The sequence below is a fragment of the Haliotis asinina genome, chromosome 5 (assembly GCF_037392515.1).
Source record: "Haliotis asinina isolate JCU_RB_2024 chromosome 5, JCU_Hal_asi_v2, whole genome shotgun sequence".
Lineage (NCBI taxonomy): Eukaryota > Metazoa > Mollusca > Gastropoda > Lepetellida > Haliotidae > Haliotis > Haliotis asinina.
Window position 1 is genome coordinate 62,869,166 of NC_090284.1, and position 23,884 is coordinate 62,893,049.

General features: G+C 37.9%; 1 protein-coding gene across 2 annotated transcripts; it reads right to left on the reverse strand.

Moving 5' to 3' along the window:
- Positions 1 to 2,376: 2,376 nt before the first annotated feature.
- On the reverse strand, positions 2,377 to 23,613 carry LOC137285004 (interferon regulatory factor 1-like). 2 transcript variants are annotated; one of them, XM_067817113.1, is made up of 10 exons: positions 23,482 to 23,613; positions 16,110 to 16,365; positions 15,194 to 15,376; positions 14,768 to 14,832; positions 12,079 to 12,193; positions 11,417 to 11,539; positions 9,715 to 9,764; positions 7,797 to 7,881; positions 6,578 to 6,636; positions 2,377 to 6,128 (listed from the first exon to the last, which is right to left on the reverse strand). In XM_067817113.1, exons 2-10 carry the CDS (start codon positions 16,357 to 16,359, stop codon positions 6,105 to 6,107), a joined length of 954 nt encoding a protein of 317 aa, XP_067673214.1. In that variant the 5' UTR covers positions 16,360 to 16,365; positions 23,482 to 23,613; the 3' UTR covers positions 2,377 to 6,104. The 2 variants fall into 2 exon arrangements, with proteins under 2 accessions (XP_067673214.1, XP_067673215.1); XM_067817114.1 differs by having other exon boundaries at positions 6,617 to 6,636; positions 23,482 to 23,603.
- Between the last annotated feature and the right edge of the window lie 271 nt (positions 23,614 to 23,884).

Below are 23,884 nucleotides of genomic sequence, written 5' to 3' on the forward strand. Positions count from 1 at the left end.
TACATTCATTTCTGTGATGTTCTAGTTGTTTTACTGTCCTTCGTCGACTGATTGTTATAATACTCATATATTCCATTTTAATGTTCCGTTCCCGTCACGATATGGCTGAAATATTGCCGATGTGACATTAAATTTTAACTCACTCACCCTTATAGATGAACTGTTAGATGTATTGCAGCTACAGTGGGACCTTATAGATGAGCTGTTAGATGTGTTGCAGCTACAGTGGGACCTTATAGATGAGCTGTTAGATGTATTGCAGCTACAGTGGGACCTTATAGATGAACTGTTAGATGTATTGCAGCTACAGCGGGACCTTATAGATGAGCTGTTAGATGTGTTGCAGCTACAGCGGGACCTTATAGATGAACTGTTAGATGTATTGCAGCTACAGTGGGACCTTATAGATGAACTGTTAGATGTATTGCAGCTACAGTGGGACCTTATAGATGAGCTGTTAGATGTATTGCAGCTACAGTGGGACCTTATAGATGAGCTGTTAGATGTATTGCAGCTACAGTGATTTTAGTACAATCTGAAATAAAAGATATTTATCTTAATTCAAAATGATATTATTTGGGTGTATAACTTTAAATAACACTGACCCTTTTCACATTTTATGAGGGTTTTACCATGTTTCTTCTTTGTATATGTATCTTTGAAGATCTGGGTTCGAATTCATCTGTTAACCATGCTTAAGCATTCTCTTCTCACAGAGATTACTCCTCTCATATCTTCCTACAAACCTCTGTTCTATTATGGCCCTTTCATGGTGCGAGTGTTCAAGACTTGTGATTGGAGGTATTCAGATTTAGTTGTGGAGTCGGTGACGTTTCAAGAGTGATCATTCGTAAGATCTCGGTAATTTCCAAATGCATTGGGAAAACTTGCAGCTACCAGTTTTTGTCCCTACAAACACATCCTGGCGATTGATCCCTGCACTCTCTATTGCCAGTTTCCGATTTTCAGTTAAACATGAAATCCTGAATCTTTCCTTCGCATGTTGATGAACTAACTCCATGGGGGCCACCATATTGGAACCATGTCTATTTAACGCGTGTTCTGATTGGTTAGTAACAAGGCAGACAATTCCTGTTGCGATTTTTTGCCGCAAGGGGATTTCTCGAGCGGGAAATATGGCGGTATTAGAACAGAGGTTACGTAGGAAGATATGACAGGAGTAGCCTCTGTGAGAAGAGAATGATGCTTAAGAGGCAACTAACGGAATCAGGGCATCAGACTCACTGATTTGGTTGACGCATTTCATGGTATCCCATTTGCATAGATCAATGCTCACCCAGTTGATTGTCTAGTCCAGACCCCTGAGGGTCCAGGGTAGAATAGGCCTTCAGCAACCCATGCTTGCCATGAAAGGCGACTGTACTTGTCGTAAGTGGCTACTAATGGGATTGGTTGGTCAGGTTTGCTTACTTGGTTGACACACGTCATTGGTTCCAATTTGCACAGATCGATGCTCGTGCTGATTGTCTGGTTCAGTTCTATTTACAGACTGCCGCCATATAGGTGGAATATTGCTGAACTCACTCAATCACTGTAGTCTAGTTCAGATATGATTATATACAGAACGTAGCTATACAACAGTAGTATTTCTGAGTGGGGCATGAAATATACTTAACTTGCTCTTAGTCCACTGTACCGTATATTACTGTATACAAACCTCATAAGTTGGTCATCAGAATTAGAGCAGCAGCAAATCAGTATTGCATTACGCGAATACGTCCTGTTGCTACATGGACTTAAAATCTTGTCTCCATAACAAAACATCCCGTGGTCCATCTGAAACAGGGTCATCTTCATGGCAACATCTGCATCCCATTAACTGTGACCTCTCCTTATTAAGGACCCTTTCTTGCAGATATTAATTTATTGTCAGTTGAGTATGTCCTGTTGAGGGTTAAGCTGAATTTCCTCTGTACCAGCATTAACACAGGGCAACTGGTCAAAAGATTGGGTAACGTTTGTGGAAGTTGTGGTGCCTAATAGAGGAAATGCAGTATATACACTTCGAGATATATCCATGCACCATGAGAGATTTGAGATCTTGTGAGGTCCAACTACTCCCAGGGAGACAGGTACACCATGAAAATAGTATATACAGTCAAGTCCCCTTTTATAAGGCTATCAGCTCTATCCGATGCTTTTGTTGGTAACAAATTGAACAAACGTAACTTAGTCCCATTTATTCAATCAGACATTCTCGTTAATCCGACAATTTGCTGTGCAACAGAAGATGTCGGATTAACAAGACTTGACTGAACTGCAAGAGGTACACATGCACTCTGAGAAGATTCTGTTCAGCATGTTATTTCCTCTTGGCATCTTGGATAAGTTAACTGTTTGATGACATACTCAATATCATTATCAATATTTATTATGTGAACAATACACAATATGTACATGAAAAAATAGTGAACTTCTGTAGGTGCTGTACACTTCTGTCCTTGCATTTATTTACTTACAACATTTGTTCAGAAAATGTGACTGAACAAAAGACAGATTTCTAAGACCATTAGACTGAAATACTTTCACACAAAGTAGATATGGAATCATTAGACTGAAATACTTTCACACAAAGTGGATATGGAACATTGAGGACACAAGCTACCTCCATAAAACAAAACCGATGGCAATGTTTGCACTGTTTAGAAATGAAACCGAAAACTGATGGCAATGTTTGGACTGATGAGAAATGAAACTGTTTTATATATGACTGTACAAAATTAGTATTAGTCTCCTGTTTATTAAGACCTGAACATCCTCACTTGCACTTCAGGTTTGGTCTCTTGGAATGTCAAATATTTACCACTAAAACCAATTTAAAGACCACTGGATTCTTTATCATGGTCTGAGTATGACGTCAAGATGGATTAACATAAGGAACATAGTCCATAACTCTTTTGTAGCTGTATATACAAACTAAATAAACTTACATAGTTTAAATGGTCAAAAACTTTAAATAACATTTATGTATAGAAAATAGATATATTTAATTACCTTCATGATCTAAACAGGTTTTTATAAAGTGAAATGACATCACCAAACAACTGAGGCAAACTGAAATAGAGGCCCGCTTGCACTGAGCCCCCTCTAGGTGATTATAACTTTACCCTGGGCCCAACAATAAGTACACTAACCTCTTTCAAAGCCATGTTAGTCTAAACAATTTAAGATCATAACTTCATGTCAGTACAATCCACCACCCTTTGTTGAAACAATTCTTGTAAAACTGGCAACATTTGTCATGCTCATACCTGCTAAGAATAAATTGGTTTTGTGCAAACAGACCCTGACTGTTAGAGTTTTTAAACAAAAAGCTCTAATAGATCTTGTTGGATGATTTAACTGTAATCACAAGACCTGCAACCTGTATATGGAAATGACAGGTAAACACGTAAACACATCTCAGATATTGTGTTTTCTGCAAATATCACTTTTTCACTTTAAACTCTTCCATACTTTTTATAAATACATGTACTTCAATTCTATAAGTATTTCATAGAAAGCAGTACTTTACAAATCAGCCATCACCTCAATCAACATGTTTTAAGAAGCCTAAGATTTTGCAAGTTTTGCTTGGGGCATCTCTTAAGTTACCTTTTTCAAATCACATTCACTGATTAATAAATGTGTTTGGGTCTTTTTTGGGTTTTTTTTTTTTTTTTTCGTCTGTTTGGTATTTTTTGTTTGTTTTGGGAGGTTTTTTGGCCATTAAAAACATAAGTATTTTATGTTTTTGCATAAGCTGTTTTTTTTTCTATAAGTGAATAGCTACATGCATAAATGGTGTTAAATGATAAAAAGGGAACTCCCTAAAGAGAACACAAATATGCTTGACCATTGAATTTAGAACCTTAGACACGTTACCAGTGTGTTGTCACTTCACTTCACCTCACTTCAACAAATTGGAAATGATTTACAACTTTTCTATCGAAACAGAAACAAACAACTTCATATGACATTTAAAGGAAGAATGTAAGGTAGGAATACAAGCTAGGGTTTGATAAACATACATATCACAAAGTGACCAACCCAGGCGGGTTTCTTGTCACCGGTGTCTACAACATGAGTCAACTTTCGGACACTGTCGATCAGTTTCAATACATAACGCCTTTGCACCTTTACATTTACAGTTTATGTACATGTCACCTCTATTTACATCACATTCCCCCGATTTATAAGCCTTTGACAGCCCAGGGGATAAACCATGCTTGTCCCACAGTGACGAGTATTTTGCCTTCTACAAGTCCTTCATACAGACTGCTACAAATACCCTCTATATCCCATGCAAGTCTAGATTAGAGCATACAAGACAAGTATATTTATGGCAGCTTCTTATTTATTGTATAATACAACACTTCTGGGCCACTTCTTCCCCTTCTTCAGGTGATTAGATTACATATAGCAAAGATCTGTCATACAGATCCTTAAATAAATATTGCAAATGTATGTCTAGATTAAAGCATTGGTCTGTCATACAGACCCTGGATCAAATATTGCCTATGTATGTCTAGATCACAGAAATTGTCTGTCATACAGACCCTGGATCAAATATTGCCTATGTATGTCTAGATCACAGAAATTGTCTGTCAAACAGACCCTGGAACTAATATTGTCTATAGAAGCTGTGAATATGAGGCAAGTCTAGATTACCAGAGTTTCTACAAATGAAAGTGTGAGTTCCCTTTATCATATTTTATAAAGATACTTCAGGAATATTTTTCTGCAATATATGTTCAGAGACTAATGTTTATCTAGAGAGTGTGGTGTAAAACTAAACTCGCTCACTCGCCCAGCTTTCTACATGTTTGACAATCAAGACTGAACTGAAGTACACATCTTTCATGAGAATTTTGTACAAATTCTTACAAAGTACGTGACATGAGCATGTTATTTAGCTTTTGAAATGGGCAGTAAATATTTAAATTTATGTAAATCAAAAGTATTATAAGGATTTGCATTTTGAATATTCTTAAATATCTGCAGTTGGTTTAAAAATACATCTATAGTGACTTGGGTTTTTTTTATTGCACACAAAATACTTTAGCAGTATTTGTACCTGCCAATACTATGACAGCTGTAAGGAAAAATTCGCTTTCTGGTGGTCCATTTTCAAGAATACAAGTTTATTTACACCTAATCCTCTGTCCTGCATATTGGGCACAGGTCAGCATCAATGTGTCAACTTATCAAATCACGACAGGTTAGATAGTGTCTGTGCTACTTGAATTATCAGTTTGTTTATTATAGTTTGTCATATTTATTTATGTACGAGTACACTGCACATTGAAATGCAGATATCATTAGATGATATACATAATAGCAGCATGTCAAGTAACAGTAGAATTTTGGATATAGAATATAGTGATTGCACACATTTTTTTCATCACAGGTCAAATGGAATCTCATGGCTGAATAATTTCAATATGGCCAGTATTCAATCATCCTACTAGTTTGTAGTTTTATACACAGGTGACATCTTCCTTCATAAAGACACTTCATCTTGTGTTTGTCTCATGATGACGCTGTAAGAACGGACTCCAGACGAGACATTGGAATTTACTACTGACAAACAAGGAAATGTTGGACAGGCACAGAGAATGTGTTGATGAACAGCTATGAGCAAACCCATTTGGTTTAGAGAAAGGTAGAACAGATGGAGGCTAGTGCATGTGCAATGCATGACGATGAAACTGATTCTGGACGTAGCTGCCCACACCTTGCTCATAAGACTGTCACTGCTCATAAGACTGGTCAGTGTGGTCAGTAATATTCAGACAACCCCGGTCCCATCACTCACAATGGTAAGCGACAGTGGACTGCACTCATTCCTGCTAATACAGGTCAGTTGTCAGGTCGGTGCTCAACTTCTCCTTGTTTGCCAATAATTCTGTCTTTTATTTTTGTTTCCCCTTCATGACCTCCCGTGTCTGACACTGGCCAGAATGTTCATCAGAGTGTTTGTCATTTCTGCTACGGCTGAAGTTAACTCACTGTTCCTCAACTGTCATACGTATATTGTGTTGGTCACACATCTTGCTTCTTTATTTCTTTACATCTCTGTGCCTAGAGGACATGCCTTGTGATCACTCCATCTCTGTTGACAGGTCCTAAAATACAACAATTTAAACAAGTGAGATCAAACCAACAACTGAGACAGAAATATTCACAGTCATCACAAGAACACAAATAATCAATTTGTCGCCATTTTACTAAACCTTTTCCAGGTTATTAGGAAAACAATATTAAATTCAAAGGCTCACTGCAATATCAGTTCTTGTCTGGGTCATGGAAAAATTAAACAGAAACAGAGACCTCCTGGTAAATAACTAGGGTGTAGCTAGTAATTATACCGAAGTGTTCAAAAGGTCAGGCTTACTGACTTGATCATATCCATATTGTTTAAAACAAAAAAATATATATAACTGGTATACATAACTCATCTTACATAAGACATACACACTGTTGACACTGAATAAAAGACTGAGCATGCACCATTCTGACCTGGATGATAACAGGACATATTCACTGATTAGCCGACAGTTATACACAATCTTACCCAGTATTCAGGATGATCAAATCTGATAACAGATCTCACCTCTTCCGTTTCACATTCAACTGAAAGTACAAAGAAAGACTATTTAGATAGGAATGATTTGGGCAAAATGATTTTTTTTAAATTCATTACTTACCCTAGAGTGAATATATTAGTATGTTCTTACACTTCTTTCAGCAATATTTTAAGCATAATCACTAGGTATAACAGAAAGGTGCTTATGACATGATGTTGTGTTTGAAATTAAACTCAGATCTTCAGAATGACTAGCAAACACTTTAAAATCACTCTTTACTTAGCTTTTACATTAAATATCAACACCCAATTATTACTGACATTAAGGTTAATTCCTGACCATTCTGGGGAGAGAACCTTGGACATTGTTTACATATGGAGAAGATGAAAAGAAATAATTTGTAAAAATAATTCATTGGTTTTGCTGAACATACAGTGAAGAATTTTTTGAAACAAAGAAAAAATTGTTTTGCTGCTCATATCTCTGGAATAAATTATATGTGAATGTTTGAACTTCCACACAAATCCAAAGTCTAGAATATTTAGGTATGACTAGTTCTTAATCTAAATTACACAGATACTACCCAGACGATAGAGTTTATTAGAGTTTTCAGCAATTCTTGTTGTATACTGGTTAACACCTATCTTCATCGATGCTCATTTCAGTGATTGAACAATCTGGTCCAGACAGTTCACTTGTCAGCTCACATGATATTCTCTACCATGATACAGTCAGAGCTACAGATAAGCTGATTATCTCTGTAAATGTGTATAAGCATGCTTATTTTTGGGGGGTCATTACTCAATAAATGTGTAAATGTGATCTAACATGAACAAAAAAAAATTCAAATCCTACAGTGTGCAGGTGGATAAAGTGTAACTGAGGTATACTGAGAGATCCAATTTTAGGACATGAACAGTCTTCCATATCATTTCTCAAGGGATACATCAAACATAAACAACACACACTAACAAATAAACTTCATTGTATTTTTACAGTTAAAAGAAAATGAACAAATTACCCAGATGAGTAAGATGAGTACAGTTTATTTGGTTACTGAAAGAAAGTTAGGATACCCATTTGAGATGAACACATGCATGTATGTAACTCAATGACCAAAAATGTTATTGGAAGTCCTGTATAGTGTTTCTGACTGGCCTTCATTTCATGTTGGAAGTGTTGTGCTACTACCCACAAGCAACATACTTTCACATCCAATGCTGTCTGTCAGATCTGCCATGTCAGTCCACAGCTTAGTATGAGAGGTCTCCATTTCCCAGCAGTTCACCAACTGTAAGGTCAAGGTCAATGTGAATGTCATGATCAACTTATATGGGTCAAGGTCATTATGACTTTATCTCAACTATTGACCATAGATGGGAAATTTGCATTTTAAAATGACTAATGACTGTCAAAGATGGAAAGGTTTGGGCTTTAATGCAGAAACTATCTTTCTATCTTGAAATAATTGCAGACATTTTTTGCAGACTTGAGACCAAGCAAGTGACCATGTGTACATAAATACCAGATTTTATAAGTTTCACTGTCATCCACTCAACTGTAGAATTTAAATAATTAAATAGGACATTTTTTCATAACAGTCAAACCCCGTTTACTCGGACCCCACATATCCGGAAACCCTGCCTTCAAGACGATTTTTATGTGAAACGAAACTTACATTCATTAATTGTACTCGCTTAACCGGACCCCGCGCTTCCAGACCCGGACAGCGATTTTCAAACCATTCCTATAGATTTCCATTGAAAAATGATCCAGTTATCCGGACGGGGAGATATGGGCAACATGCATGTGTATGTGTCACGTCACTATCGTTTACCTCACGACACAGTGATTTCACTTTCAAGCAAACAGAACGCATTTGATGTGAATTGATTAATCAGCCATCAAAACCCTTGAGATGCGTGTCACTCAGGTTGTTCAATAGGATTTGGCGTGTGAAACGAAAACACATCTTAAGCAGGATTAAAGTAAACTACACTGTAATTGTACTGTATATAACACTTATAAATCGACCCCTACTATCTGTCGCGATGCAAGTTAAAAATAGCCTGCCACATGATCAAGGTCATGTGATCACGCCCGGAAGTTTAATTTCTGCAGACAGCATAAGTTCGACAAGATGTCATATGTTTTAGGGCGTTTAAAATTAAAGAAAAAGAATATGCATTTGGCAAAATGGAGACTTTGTCATCGATTTCATCAACTTACCACCTGAAGCTCCACGCGCTACATGATTACATACGAGACAACCTGACAAATGGTAACCTGCGTTCTGCATTCCATGTATTATTGGTACACTTATATGTTATGATGATTCGCTGTTATTACTATTGACTGTAATATTACTTACTGATATACGTACATGATTTGCTTTCATTTAATTTTCATGTTTTGCTTGTTTGATCTAGCTAACCAGACGTCTCGCCATCTGGACAGTTTTCAAGTGAAACCGAAACGTACGGATAAAGGGGGTTTGACTGTACTTGGTTTACAGATCTGCCGACATGAAATGTGAGGAAAGTGTTAAAAATTCATTTTTTCTACATTTCCCCATTATGCCCTTGCTCTAATGAAAAACAAAGAAAGTGAAAGAAAAAAGAAAGTAAAAGATAGCAAATATATCTTTCAAATATTTCATTCACTGCACTGATTGCTCAGACATATTTACTTTTGCTCGTGAAACAGAAAGAGAGGTAATGCTACAAGCAGCTTTTCAGGAATGCTACACCTGGCATGTATGATATACTCAGTTGTCCAAATAACTGGCATATATGATATACTAAGGTATGCAAATAACTGGCATATATGATATACTAAGGTATGCAAATAACTGGCATATATGATATACTAAGGTATGCAAATAACTGGCATATATGATATACTAAGGTATGCAAATAACATTCCCATATTCCCTTCTTTTTTTCCTCCCTAACAACCTAATAATTTATTTTTAAAATCAGTAAACCAAGTATTTGAGTGATGTGTTTCAAGCAAATGATTGATATAATTTATTTGCTTTCAACAACAGCATACATGTGCAATATAGAGACAGCACATAGCGATGGCATTTGTCAACAAGGAAGTGAAATCACAGCAGGCTTACCTCAACGACCTCCTCATCAGAATAGTGGCTGCCCTCCGAGTCTGAGCTACCTGTTACAAGCATACCTACATTATAGCAACAGGAGACACACGGTACAGAAACAAATCAGTGACCAGAATCTTACACCAAACAGATAACAGTTATCCTTCAAACATTAATTATTTTGCCTAGTCAATTTATACACATTTAACAGTAAAGATGATTTACAGATGAAGTTTCACATTGTTATGCATAGTCATTAGTTATTTTTACATCTTTGCTGAGAATTAAATATGTTTGAAAACGCACTATGACGTCACCCTTCCATTTTCGAAGGGCAGTAGATAACAGGGAGACTTCAGTCTGTAACCCTTATTTTTATCGATCATTCTATCCCTGAGAATGAAGGTCTATGTTTTTTACATAAAGCCTAAACCTAAGCCTAAAACAAAACCTAACCCTAAACCCAAACTCCTAAAAATAACTGTAATAAACAAGATACATTTCAAGCTGGGGTTAGGGGAAACTGATAACACAACCTGAACCACAAAACGTGAACCACTAAACACCTGTACATAAATCTGTTCCAGACAGAACAAAGTAAATAGCTTCCATGTGCCTGGTATCACCCAGTTGCACCATGTAACAATCAGCAGGTTACACTTTCAATCTAATATTTCTCAAGCACATATTTATATAGGGAGATATAGTCCAGAGCAACTTCATTATTCATTTCAGGTAACGAAATATCCAGACTTTGACTCTGAAAGTAGTGCTTCAAATAATGACCCATTTATGAAGGACTTACTTTTGCACCTCAGGCTTACTGTCTAACTTTGTAAGGCGCTCAAGTTACATGTGTGAAGGATATCGAACAATCAGTAGACCTGTCTGCTGAGCATAATCAATATGAACACAGAATGTGCTTTTGTCAAACAGACCAGCAACTCTTGCATGACAATGGCATGATAATATATCACAATGATTGCACTTTTTACAACGTTTAAACATCAATTTTAATAGGGGATCAAGTTACTAAACAAGAGTCAACAGCAGATGACATATCAACCCCGGCCCCCACATATTTGACAGGACAAATCATCTGACAGTTACTTATTGTGTTTTACACCAAGTCTGAATTGTTTCCATGGAATTCATGAAAAATATAAATGCCATATATCTGTAATCAGAAAAGGTCACCATTTCAAGATCTGTCTCCTATATCTGCCAAGATCTTTTGAAAGATATGAAATGGTTTTCGAGTTGTGCTCCGCAAACGAAGTCCACGACATGTTTATGGAACCAAGAAAATAATAAATCACAAAAACCTGTAAATACCAAAAGGCACCACTTTGGGGTCTGACACACATATCTACCAAGTTTTATGGACAGATATTACGAAGTTTTTGAGTTCTGCTCCGGAATGGAAACACACCTCTCACTTTTGAGACTAAGTCCGAAACGTTTCCATGGAAACTGAGAAAATAATAAAGCATTACATACCGGGGGGATAAAAATTTCATTTATCAAAGCCATTAAAATGTGTTTGTGAGATACATGTTTCTGGTGGGTAAATAGTAAAACAAAAGGTCTTTGTAAGGGGTGTTTTAACGTGAATGAAATTCCCAGGGTTACCACACACAATAATATTTTTTAGTTCGCAAATTAATAACAGTATTTCTTTATTGCACAGATCCAGTCACTGTCTGTTTGACATACTCACCCTCAAAACTGTGGGGTGATACGCTGCGAGCTTGTGGGCTGGGGGGTGAGGGGATGTCTTGCAGCTGAAACACCCTCCCACCTGACATGTGACTGGTGGACCGGGTCTCCTTTCGTGGGGTGGCTAGAATGAAGAGGTCACAAGTCAACACCCATCATTTCTCATCTACAAACAGAGAAACAAGATGGAATTTTCTCTAATCTACAAATTAATTCAAATGTTTGTATTAATCTTTTGGAGATCCATCATGCACTTCAAATTCAAAGTAATTCTTTCCATATAATTCAGTTCCATATTGTTGAATTCAGGTGAGATAACATTTGAGTGAGTTTGAGTTTACTCCAGCAATATCATGGTGGGGGACACCAGAAACAGGCATCACATATTGCTCACATCTGGAGTATCCAACCCAAATGATAAACACTATAACCACCAGACTACCACATAATGTTTGGGGTAATGTTATCAATTTTGCTAACCTTCTGTAAACAAACGTTCCATTTAAGTTCTCCTTTGCTTACTGGACCATGCAAAAAGACAGATGATACAGTTACGGCCAGCAGAATAACATAAAAACAATTATCAACATGGGAGCTCTATCGATTTACAATGCTATTGCTTCTTCCTTTGTTAGATATTACATGTCAGCAAGTGTTTCTTACCATCGCTGTCGGTCAACAGTTGGTCAAAATTGGGGATGGAGGTGACAATTCTGGGGAGGCTGTCTTCAGGTATAGCATCACCATCTTCACTATCCAGCTTCAGCTCAGTCACTGTCTAGAGAAGAGTTGATGATGTTGCAGTGATTACATTCAAATTGTAACACTTTGATTAATTTCCTAACAAGTAAAACAATACAATCACTTGATTTTTAAATAAATTAACTGATGTATTTGTAACTGCTATTTTTGTTTATTTGTAATTCTGTCTCTTCTGATAAAGCAGCTGGAGACACAGACTGGTAGTTATTCTTTTGACCCCATTCATATTCAGACTTCCCACATTCACTTAAATTTAAGTACAATTGGCTATAAAGGTTTATGTTCATGGCTTTAATATGAAGGTATGCATACCTGTATCCCAGGGTTTACATGTTTAAAACATTCTGAGCGCTAAGATAGTCATAAGTGCCTTGCATTAATATTAACTTACAACTATCTTAGCACTGAAACAGCTTCAAGACTCTAGGCCCAGGCTTGCCCACAACAACTTATCTAGTGAGACCAGTATTTCATTCACCTGCCTAACTGACACAAACATTCAAAACCAAAGCATACCTAATGCATCCAAATATATATTATAAATAAAATGTTCCTGATTTCATCCACTGAAATGACACATTCAATATGTGTGTGAAAGTTCTTGATTAATTTGGAACATACACTTGGTGATAGTTCTTGATATAGTTTGAAATGAACCATACTGTATTGCATGGCCCTGTTGTCTAGGCAAGAAACAAACAAAACAGACAAAACCCAACAGGGTGATGTGTGATTAAGATTCGTGAAAGAAATTATACTCAGAAAACAAAACGTCACCAAACTGAGGGACATGTATTCAATATCTGTTTGAGGCAGCCAACAGTGTTTGATTATAGTAATGTTTATTATTATTATTATTATTATTATTATTATTATGGATGCTCTGGCCACAACAACCAAGTGTCACAAAACATGTCAGGAAAACCTACCAGGAAATAGTATCTGTAATGTCCCCGCTACCTTACAATAACAAAGCAAGGTCACGGTGACCTAGTACTGAGGTTGGTATTGACAAACTCATTATACTCCATGCATGGTATACTGCTAACAGTCAACCAGTCTTGAATAGACATGCTGCCATGTATTTGCAGTGTGTTGCGCAACACCGTTATAAAGCTGACCGCTTCCAAGAACTGTCCGTTATTCATTTGCAACAAATCCATATCTGATAACGCAGCTGACAAGCTGATCAACTTTTTCAGGGAATACATGGATTTTTCAGGTTAGCTTGCATAAGATAACGATATTAAAGAAACCCACAATTCCACGAAACGGCACTGCTACCGTAATTCTAAAAATAGATTTTCTGAGAATTCTGTGAATCGGGAATGCTTATCTTAACCGAGACCGAGTCAAGGTTACTGTGTGTTCGCGGAAATGCACCTGAGTTCCATATAGTCAATTCTAAGAATTATAGACACAAACCGATATCTATGAACGCCCACCATTGTACACCCTTATTCATCACGTGAGTAAACCTAACTAATACGTCACGTAAATACAGACAAGAGCCGTGAACGAGGCCGAAGTGCTATAATCATTATGCTATATATAATCGTTGTATATCGACAGTTATACGACGCTAAGCCTGCGAGTGGTGCATAATTGATGCATTTGTTTCGAACACGGCCTTGTGTCCTTTCACTCAAAATTCCTCGTAACATCTGACGTGCAAGTTAGCATCGTACGCAATGCCCTCAATCCAAACGTCAGTTGTACATCGGCCACCTAGATCAACAGATGCCATGTATACGGATTGCTTCCAAATATTCTGTCACGGTTCTCTCAAAACTCAATTCTCAAACTCAAAGACAGTACTGTCTCCATTACTTTTACATTTCTGTTCATTTGTATTCTGTCAGTGTCACTGATTCAGAAACAGCAATTTCTTTATTCCCACCGTTAACTTCATCTTCGCTTTTCTCGTTCTCAAATTAATGTTATTGTTCCTCCTTGTCATATTTGTTTATTGTGGGTGTCATTTCAAGTGGATGTGTGTGCTAGGTGATACTACCATGCACTTGAATCCGATCTGACTGTGCAGCTTTAAATATATGCCTCATGGAGAAGTTTGCCAGAGTTACATGTTATCAACGTTACAGATCGGTACAAGTCGACGATTGAGTCTTTGGCAAGTCGTTCATGCTGGCAGTCTTTTGACACACGTGAATAACGGTGAATGAAAACCGTTCCCTGGACGGAATTCTTTTTCTTTCTCTGCAAGAACACATTTCCAGCACTGCCACCATCATTACCTGTCTTACAGAACCCGAGTAAACCCCAACGTACAGAAAGTCGACCTTTCTGGCCAAATTCTTGGCATTTAATGTGCTTGGACGTACAGGTGCGCTGACACGCTTAGCGAACACCTGTTGTCAATCTCGACATTCACTGATACACTAATTTGCCTTTTGGTTCGAATAACAATACAAAAAGTGTATTCCTCCTGAAGTTCTTTTCATCAGTTCTTGTAATTTGTTTTTCAGCAGATGCAGTCTTTTAGCTAAGTGTATATACTCAAACTAATTAGCATTCTGTATTTAAGAATATACGAAACAAAGCCTACATCTTTGAACAATCATCCATTTACCTCCTCCTCCTCTTCCTCCTCCTCTTCCTCCTCACTGTCAATTCGGCATCGCTTCCTGGAGCGGGCTGTTGGCAAATATACATCAGTTACCAAAACGATTGTTTGAGTCAAGTCCATTACAGCCCGCTACCATAATACAATAAATATTGCTGACCATAGATCAAAATAATGGAACTACATGGTAAAAAATTAACACTACCATTATTTGTCATGGGGCATGATCTCACAAACGACTCAGTTTCACCACCAAAAATGACATACTGGAGCCATCTACACAAACAACACGATGTGAACTAAAGGAAAGCATACTCAACATAATTATTATGAACAAAGTTATCAAAAGAATTCAGTCCTAATTCTGACATTAGTCATGACACTCTAACAATTGGTAGCCCTGAAGTCGAACCGTTGTCACCAGATGCTCACATTTCGCGGTCTTCCTCTTGCTTTCCTCTGGGGTGAGGAATCTGTACCGACGTACAGCCTGTGATCCCTTAGCCAGATGTCCCGGGACCCGCTCCACGTCGGGCAGACTGTTCAGGGCACACCGAAAGTTTGCCTTCCATCGCTTTGGGTCCTTACGCTTGTCTTTCCCCTGAATATATTTCCCTGTTAAAATAATCAAATACACTTAAAAACAAATGGAAATGCTCTTTGTGCTTTAAATATTACAATACCTGAAGTATCGTTAAGAGGAGACACACTACCCTGAAGAAATCTGTGTATAGAAACTGATGTTCGCCAAGGACAGTTGCCTGCTCCAACGCTGTTACGCATTAATACAAAAAATCTAATCTCAACAAATTCCGAGAATTTCATTTACTGCAACTCATTACTACTACTTGTCCCCCTCTTCTTGGAAACTGGTTCTTGATTTTCTCTTCTTTTCTCAGACAGTTAAGGTTTCCACAAATTCTGACGAAAGTGAAATCGGTGAAGTTTGGTTTTGCAAAATATTCTAAGAAGTAAGACTATTAACAACATAAACTGTTACAAACTTTTCTGTTAAGAATCAGTCAGTCTTATCTGACACGAAATATCAGAAATCTTCAATCTTTGCCAAAATATCAGCACTACAAACATTCTGTTTTAACTCTGTATGTCGGTAGCGCGTTCAGAAAATCAGTGCTTACAACACTTTAAGCTCGTTTTTCAAGGTACAAAATTTCCCTTTGAGGTTCTTTTGAGACTATTGTCTCTGACAACTCATGTTGTGTGGTTCGGTACTTTTGTCTATTTTCTGCATATGCATTTAATGTCATGTTGTACAGAAGTGAGACGTAAAATAATTCTATATCTGCTACCATTTCGTCAAGGCATACACTTTGTTAACAGAACTTACTGGTATGGATGGCCCACAATTCAAAAATACAGGCGTCCTTCTCAATTGACCACCCGTGCCTTGCCGCATGTCTCCACGGAATCTCGAATGTTGTTCTGTTTCCATCTACCCACTTCACATCTGGAACCACCTCCTGATCGAGCTGTCGCTCCAACCACGGACGCATCTTCTCCCGGTCAATCGGTCGCATAGGACGACGTCCAGCATCGTTCGACATGTGGCGGGTAGGCGTCATTTTCACTTTGGGCATTTTGGTCTGAAATTTGAAAGCATTGATTTTTGTGTGTGTCTTTTAGAGGAGTTTGGTGAATTACATAATCAGTTAATTTAGCTATCTATATTTAATGGCGATAGCCCGTTCATCATACACATGGGGGGAAATAAGCATTTACTTGTAAATTCGACATTAAATTAATATCATAAAGATGGATGTAGAATACTATACGTACACAAAGCAGTTTCTAATTACTGGACCCGTGAAGGTCCCGGGGTAGAATAGGCCTTCAGCAACCCATGCTTGCCATAAAAGGTGACTATGCTTGTCGTAAGAGGCGACTAACGGGATCGGGTGGTCAGGCTCGCTGACTTGGTTGACACATGTCATCGGTTCCCCATTGCGCAGATCGATGCTCATGTTGTTGATCACTGGATTGTCTGGTCCAGACTCGATTATTTACAGACCGTCGCCATATAGCTGGAATATTGCTAAGTGCGACGTAAAACTAAACTCACTCACTCACTCTAATTACTGCTTTATTTCGTCTGACGCCGCACAGATTTATTTCGAACTTTTGTTTATTCAGGCTTCATATAAATCATATAATTCAGTGGTTGACTGAGGTGCTTCTCCCACGTCGTTGTTTCATGACATGTTATTATGACTGGCCATACCATTTATCTTGTCACTTATTTACCGCCATGAACATGATAGTATATATCAGCTTTGGTGGACTTGTATACACTGATCAGTCACAAACAAACGTAAAGGTTTAATTAGGTAGGTATACGGATTTAACTAGTTCACTAGCCTGTGCCCACGGAAAATATTAATTTCATCGTTTTCATGGATACTAAACACCGGCCAAAATATTGACTACATTCATGTTTTATGGGGGTGAAACGAAAACAAACGTGTTCGATATAATTTCGGCAAAGTACAAAAAGTGAAATGTTTCTCGGGCATCGGCGAGTCACTTTTATTTCTGCGCGTAGCAATTTTTTTATTGCCATTCAAAAAAAATAATTTTGACTTGGCCGTGTCCGACCATCCATTTATCCACTATAAGAATGAGTGCCTGTTAGAACGAGTGAGACTGAATCTACATCTACCTGCTAACTTCCCAAGGTGTATTACTGAGAGAAAAAATTAAAAGTCTTCTTCCCTCGTAATGTTTTTCTTTTTAAAAAATGTAACAAAAAGTCCTACCACCCTCCTACCACCATCGTCACTTCTAAATTTTTTTTTCTTTTATGCAGCCTTACAATGCCATATTAAAGTGTTTTCACGACTATTAACTTCATAATTTGGGGGTTAACACCAAATGTTCAAACACAACCTAACGGTATACATTTCAATGGTGATATCGCTATTATTTCTTATAATAGACGTACATATTACGATTACTTCAATGTACGACATGTAACAACTGAAAATACACTTTTTGAACCTAAAATCATGTAATTATTTTCGTACAAATTCACACACAGTCTTCACTATTAAAATACAAGTAAAGGGTATTTATGCGACTGAAGAAATTAATATATGTGTGTTTGAGGGTTTTTTCCTTCATTTTCAGATATTTCAATAATTTATTACGAATACACGATGTCGCACAGCCCTTTTTCTAATCAATCCAGGGACCCTAACCTATGAAACCATTCATACTGGCTTTTCCTCGTAAAATAGATTAATCAATAAAATGTATTATGATCATTTCATAAATTTAATTGGATATGACGAGAATATCGACAGGCGACATTTTACTCAAAACTATTTCATAATTCCATTTTGCATGTCATGTGTCTTCGCTATTTTCATTTGTTTTTACAGGAAAGTAATCCCATATTTTATTATTCAGTTTGGAAAACAAACAGTTTTTATCTGGAAATTGTATATGACACCATTTTTGTTAGAGTAAGGTCGAGAAGTAAAGATTTTTAAAAAATGTAATGTAATGTAATATTTTACATAGACGAAATTACACAGAAAGAACATTTGTATTTTCCTTTCAAAGATCATGTTAATTACCCATTTTGACCCAACTGTGTGACAAACAGCCATTTTTAATAACAATACACATGTCCCCTATATTTATGATATTATTGTTGAGGCGTGGTAGATATTGATGCGTATAATTAAATAATAGTACAAAATTTTGTTTTAAAGAGTTATCTTTATATTTTGCATGAAGTAGAAGAAAGCATGAACTTGTCGAATTGAAGGATAAAACAAAGAGGAGGAAAAACGTTTCTCTGATGGTTCGGTATATTCTTTGCATAAATAAATACAGCATGTTATTAATTTCCTGCGCAATCAGCTTTGATTAATTGCTGGCATACAAATCTGTATTAGATTACACAATCTAACAATAATTAGAACCCGGAGACAGAAAGAGAAGAATATTCATATAAAGTATAACCTAACTTATCACACCAATAAGAACACATCAGTGATAAAAAAACGATTTGTTTATATAGCTAGATTTAATACAATGTGTTGCTTCTGTGAATTATTATCATTATTTTTGTATATCATAGACGTGATATCTACGAACAACATTACAGACCGGTAAACATTGAAGATGATGCATATTCCCTATTTGAAACTATATATATATTTAACACAAATATATGACTCATTGAATTCGCGCATGTATGACGATCATGTTTATCTTTCCGTCTTCATATCATTCAGATTAACAATAATGTCTATGTATGCATTTGCATCTGACATACATCCACACTAGACCAATATTGGATGAAAAAATTACATAAGATTTTCTTACCACTCCAAACTTTAACGACTCGCTGGGTATTCTCAACTGTGAAATCAATTCGCAAGTTTCCCAACGTTTACAAGTTTTGATTGCTTGAATGGCCGGGTCTCAGGAACCAGATTTCGAAGTAAGTTGATAAGATTTATTTCCAAGACACCTAATCACAATGTCGAGCACGCAGTTGTCCAACACACGGTCAAGTACAGACCTCGTCAACCTTCAGAAGTTTGTAATGGCTACTCTCCTACGAATTATCTACTCCTTCGGTAGGCCAAAGCATGTGAGACTTACCGCCAGCGCCTAGCCTATATTGTGATTGGTTGCAGTTAGTCACGTGCTGCATATAAATTTTTTCCAAGTATTGCTTCAGTTTCCGTACCATGCTATTTCAATTACCGTTCTGCCTTCTAAACCTTCTGAGGTAATATTTCTAGAGAATTTTGCACCATGTTCAAGTGTCAAATCGTTACTTTTAAGCTACCCTTTAAACATAAAAAACAACATTTAAGCACAAGTACGTACTTGCCCGTTTGGTCATTTGCTAAACATGATTACTAGTATTGAGTTACGTGATAGAGATATTCTTATACGGTTATCGTTGTCTTGCATCTGCAGTGTGCTGTGTTTTGGACGGTTTCAGTACCGTATAGCGTTCTTATGACATTTGTAGTAACTTGGTGTAACCCAGTTTTCAAGTGCATATCTTTACCGTTTTCCTGACATCTGAGAAAACAGATTTCTTCAACATTTTGAGGTATGCGCGTATGTAAGTGAAGTACAGCCTAAGCGATGAAATTTACCTGTAGCAATTGTCAGGAGTCAGATTTACCTGTGAATTTACTTTAACTAAATCAACAATAAATTCGAGTGGTTTATGTCGAGTGTTTTACATTGATTTCAGTCAAGCAGAAACTGGAAGCTGAAACAGTGTGTTGGAAACCGTGTGCTGAAACTGGTCGCCTTTGGAGATGGAACTACATCTTACTTCTGTGAACATTTCATTCAGTTGATAAAAGATGTGAATCGGATCCTTATAAAGGCCTTTTGTTTATATTGTTTAACAACATTTCAGAGAGGCTATAGTCAATGTTTTCACCACACACACCATTACCAAAGTATATGATGTATCTGGTGATTCAAAGGGGACTCAAAAGCTTCAAGAAATATGGAAATGCCAGTTTTGCCCGGCACTCAGCAATATTCCAGCTATATGGCGGAGGTCTGTAAATAATTGAGCCTGCACCAGACGATCCAGTGATCAACAACATGAGCATCGATCTGCACATATGGGAACCGATCACACGTGTCAACCAAGTCAGCGAGCCTGACTACCCGATCCCGTTAGTCGCCTCTTACCACAAAACATTTTTACTGAAGGCCAGTGTACTAACCACGACCTTCACGGGTCACACCAGCCATGAAGGCTCATGACCACTACAGTGAAAATCCCATGAGCAAGGATATGCTCATAAATGTCACTATGCCTTTGAGAAATATGACATCATAACATTACAAATAAATATATTGTGTTTTTATTTTGAACTCACGAATTGTGACAATTAACTAAAAGCATCAACGAAACCACTTCTGAAGATTTAATCCTGTCGTACTTCAAATGTGTTCGTTCCATTGTTGTCTCCAATAACAGCCGTCTGACTGATAGCACAGGGAACAAATAAATAACACGGAGGAGATATAATTTTTATTATTGTGCAGAGTGCTTGGTGGACGGACTATATTGTCAATATATAGTATGGGTTTAACAACATGTACCCATGTGAAGAAACGATCTCACGGCGAACACGTTTAGTTAGTCCACGCACCTGTCTGCATTAAAGGGACCTTAAGCTTGGACGCCAAATTTTGCATTCCATCTGAAATGGTTAGAAGCGTGTAAGGGCTAGTGCGAGGCAAGGTAGCACTCGTTAAGGATTGTACAACAATGAGAAAACTTCGTTATTGTACGTCCCAACTTCTAAAATGACAAACGAGTTACATTAGGATTGTATTGAGCGAATGACAAGCCACAGGTAGCACCAAACGCCAAATGTCATTTACTGGCAACTAATGTTTTCTTACAGTGTCCCCATTTCAGTGCAGGCGTAACACACATTGATGATATGGCTAAATCAACTTCCTAGTATTGGATATATCAGCCAAGAGACCACATGCAGATAGCACAAGTTGCAGGTGGGTCATAGGTTACACGTGTGTTTCAGGTAAGGGTAAGGTAAACAGATTTAATGGGATATACAGGCACATATAGGGATATTATGAGTGGTATATACAGGCACACATTTATATGATTGGGATATACAGGCGCATAGTGGGATAGTATGAGTGGGATATACAGGCACATATAAGGATAGTATTAGTGAGATATGCAGACACATAGGGGTGTTATGAGTGGGACATAAAGCCACATACAGGGATGTTATGAATAGGATATACAGGCACATATAGGTATATTATGAATGGGATATACAGCCAGATACAGGGATGTTATGAGTGGGATATACATGCACATATAGGTATGTTATGAGTGGGATATACAGGCCCATATAGGGATGTTATGTGTGGGTTATACAGGTGCATATTGGGATAGTATGAGTGGGATATACCCATGAGGATAGTATGTGGGATATGCAGACACATATTGGGATATTATAAATGGAATATACAGGCACATATGGGGATGTTTTGAGTGAGGCATATAGGTATATATAGGGGTATTACGAGTGGGATATACAGGCACATATATGGATATTAGGAGTGGGATATACAGCTACTTATTGGGATATTATGAGTGGAATATACATTCACATATAGGGATAGCATCAGTGGGATATCATGATGTTATGAGTGGAATATGCATGCACATATAGGGATGTTTTGAGTGGGATGTGCGGGCACAAATAGGAATATTATGATTGGGATAAATAGCAAACTTTCGGGATAGTATGCGAGGGACATAGAGGCACATAGTGGGATAGTGTGAGTGGGCTATACAGGCACATATATGGATACTAGGAGTGGGATATATGGAAACATAGGGATAGCATGTGTGGGATATACAGGCACATGTGGAGGTAGTTTGTGGCATGCTCGACTTCCACCCAAGTAATGTATCAAAAGGAGATCTGTCAAAGTTTGCTTATTGGTGACTTGTCGCCTGTCGTGAACTACACTCATTCTTGCTCTTCAGTCCTGGAATATGTGAATACAGGCTCATGACACAGACATGAACAGCCCGTCTCCATCACCACGCTCACAAGCGCGGGCGTTATCTCCCAAAACCCTGATTCCATTGTTACATCACAGACCCCAAAATGACAACTGATGTCATGAGGGCGGACGACAGCACGTTTTCAGTGTTAGGTCCATGCCTGTCACTGTGTAAACCGCTGCCAAGAGAACACTCGTGCACCATATCTCAGAAACCAACACCAGCAAATATCTTCTCAAATTTGAGATTTAAACTGAGTGCTGTGACTGCATGGATGTTTCATTGCATCAAACCCACATATACCCATTGCATTTGACACAGGAATATGTTTTCTGTAATAAGTGTCAAATGATCCCATCAAACGGGTAAACAGATCGCGTGGGATGTTTACGTCACCATGTGATCACTGGTTACATGTGAGCCTACTATAGCTGGTAGATCACAGTTGTGCCTTTGAACCGAGAATGAAATCGATCCTCGTTCTGGGTGGATCAGGGGCATGCGCACTACCGTCTCTTGGCAAAACATATATACATGAATATAAACACATATACAACCGGCCCGGTAGCAGACGACTCGTGGATTTACAAATCCGCAACATATAGCAGCGCCACATGCACTAACAACAGTCAAGATTGACAAGACATTGAACTAGAGTCAGCCTACTACAGGTGCTTTTAACTTTGTGCGCGTAGATGAATATGCAACTAAACTTTAACTGAAAAAAATTCGCACAGTTTAACATCAAACAAGCATGAATGTGTTGGAAATTAGCTTCCTAGCACCATTTAGTACGGCGACAATGAGTGTGCACACACTTATTATCTAATTCACCTATATACAATTGTAGCAAGTTTATAGGGTATCTCACGCACAGAGCATTCCGGAACACAGACTACGTCACAATACGATACAACCTATGTGCCGTCCTTTTGATTCACAAAATGCAGCAGTTTTCTGGTGACTATAATTCAACTGCATACTCGACGCTTGACAAATAATTGTCGGGTCTTTGTTTATCGCTGACCTGGCATAAGGACATCTATTAATAACGCTTTCGTCTGCAAGAAAAGCACAATGCATCTGTGACAACTGGTTACACTCAGACCAGTTTTCTCTTATATGCTGTTTCTGTCCAAAGTGCACCTACCTTCAGTTGTAAACAGACAAAATCGCCGCTTCTGTTGCGTGTTTGAGATCTTCGTCCCTCGCGCTATCGCTGTCTGCAGCTTGAGTGGTTGCGCATTCGGTCTCCTCGTTGTTTTGCTATGCGCAGATAGACAGTTAGGCGATAAGGGGAAAACCCCGTTTTCCGGGAATTGCAGCTGTTCACGGAATAAATAGAGCAGACGCGCCAGCTCACTATCCTCAAGGCCGACGTGGGTCTATATTTAGTAACTTGGACTTTACCATTACGTGTGGCGGCTGCTCAGAAATTGGCACCGTGGTCGATATACGGAATATCCGCAATTGACCAATGTGCAATACTTTGTTGTCGGTGAATATCTGTCCTATGTCACTGCTGTTTGCCATATAGTACGGATGACTGGCAC

Coding starts and splice junctions, on each gene's coding strand:
- LOC137285004 (XM_067817113.1), bottom strand. CDS start 16,359: ATGCCCAAAGTGAAAATGACGCCTACCCGCCACATGTCGAACGATGCT. Junction 9,765..11,416: donor ATCACCCCACAGTTTTGAGG/GTGAGTATGTCA, acceptor TGCTTGTAACAG/GTAGCTCAGACTCGGAGGGC. Junction 7,882..9,714: donor CTGATGAGGAGGTCGTTGAG/GTAAGCCTGCTG, acceptor TTGACCTTACAG/TTGGTGAACTGCTGGGAAAT.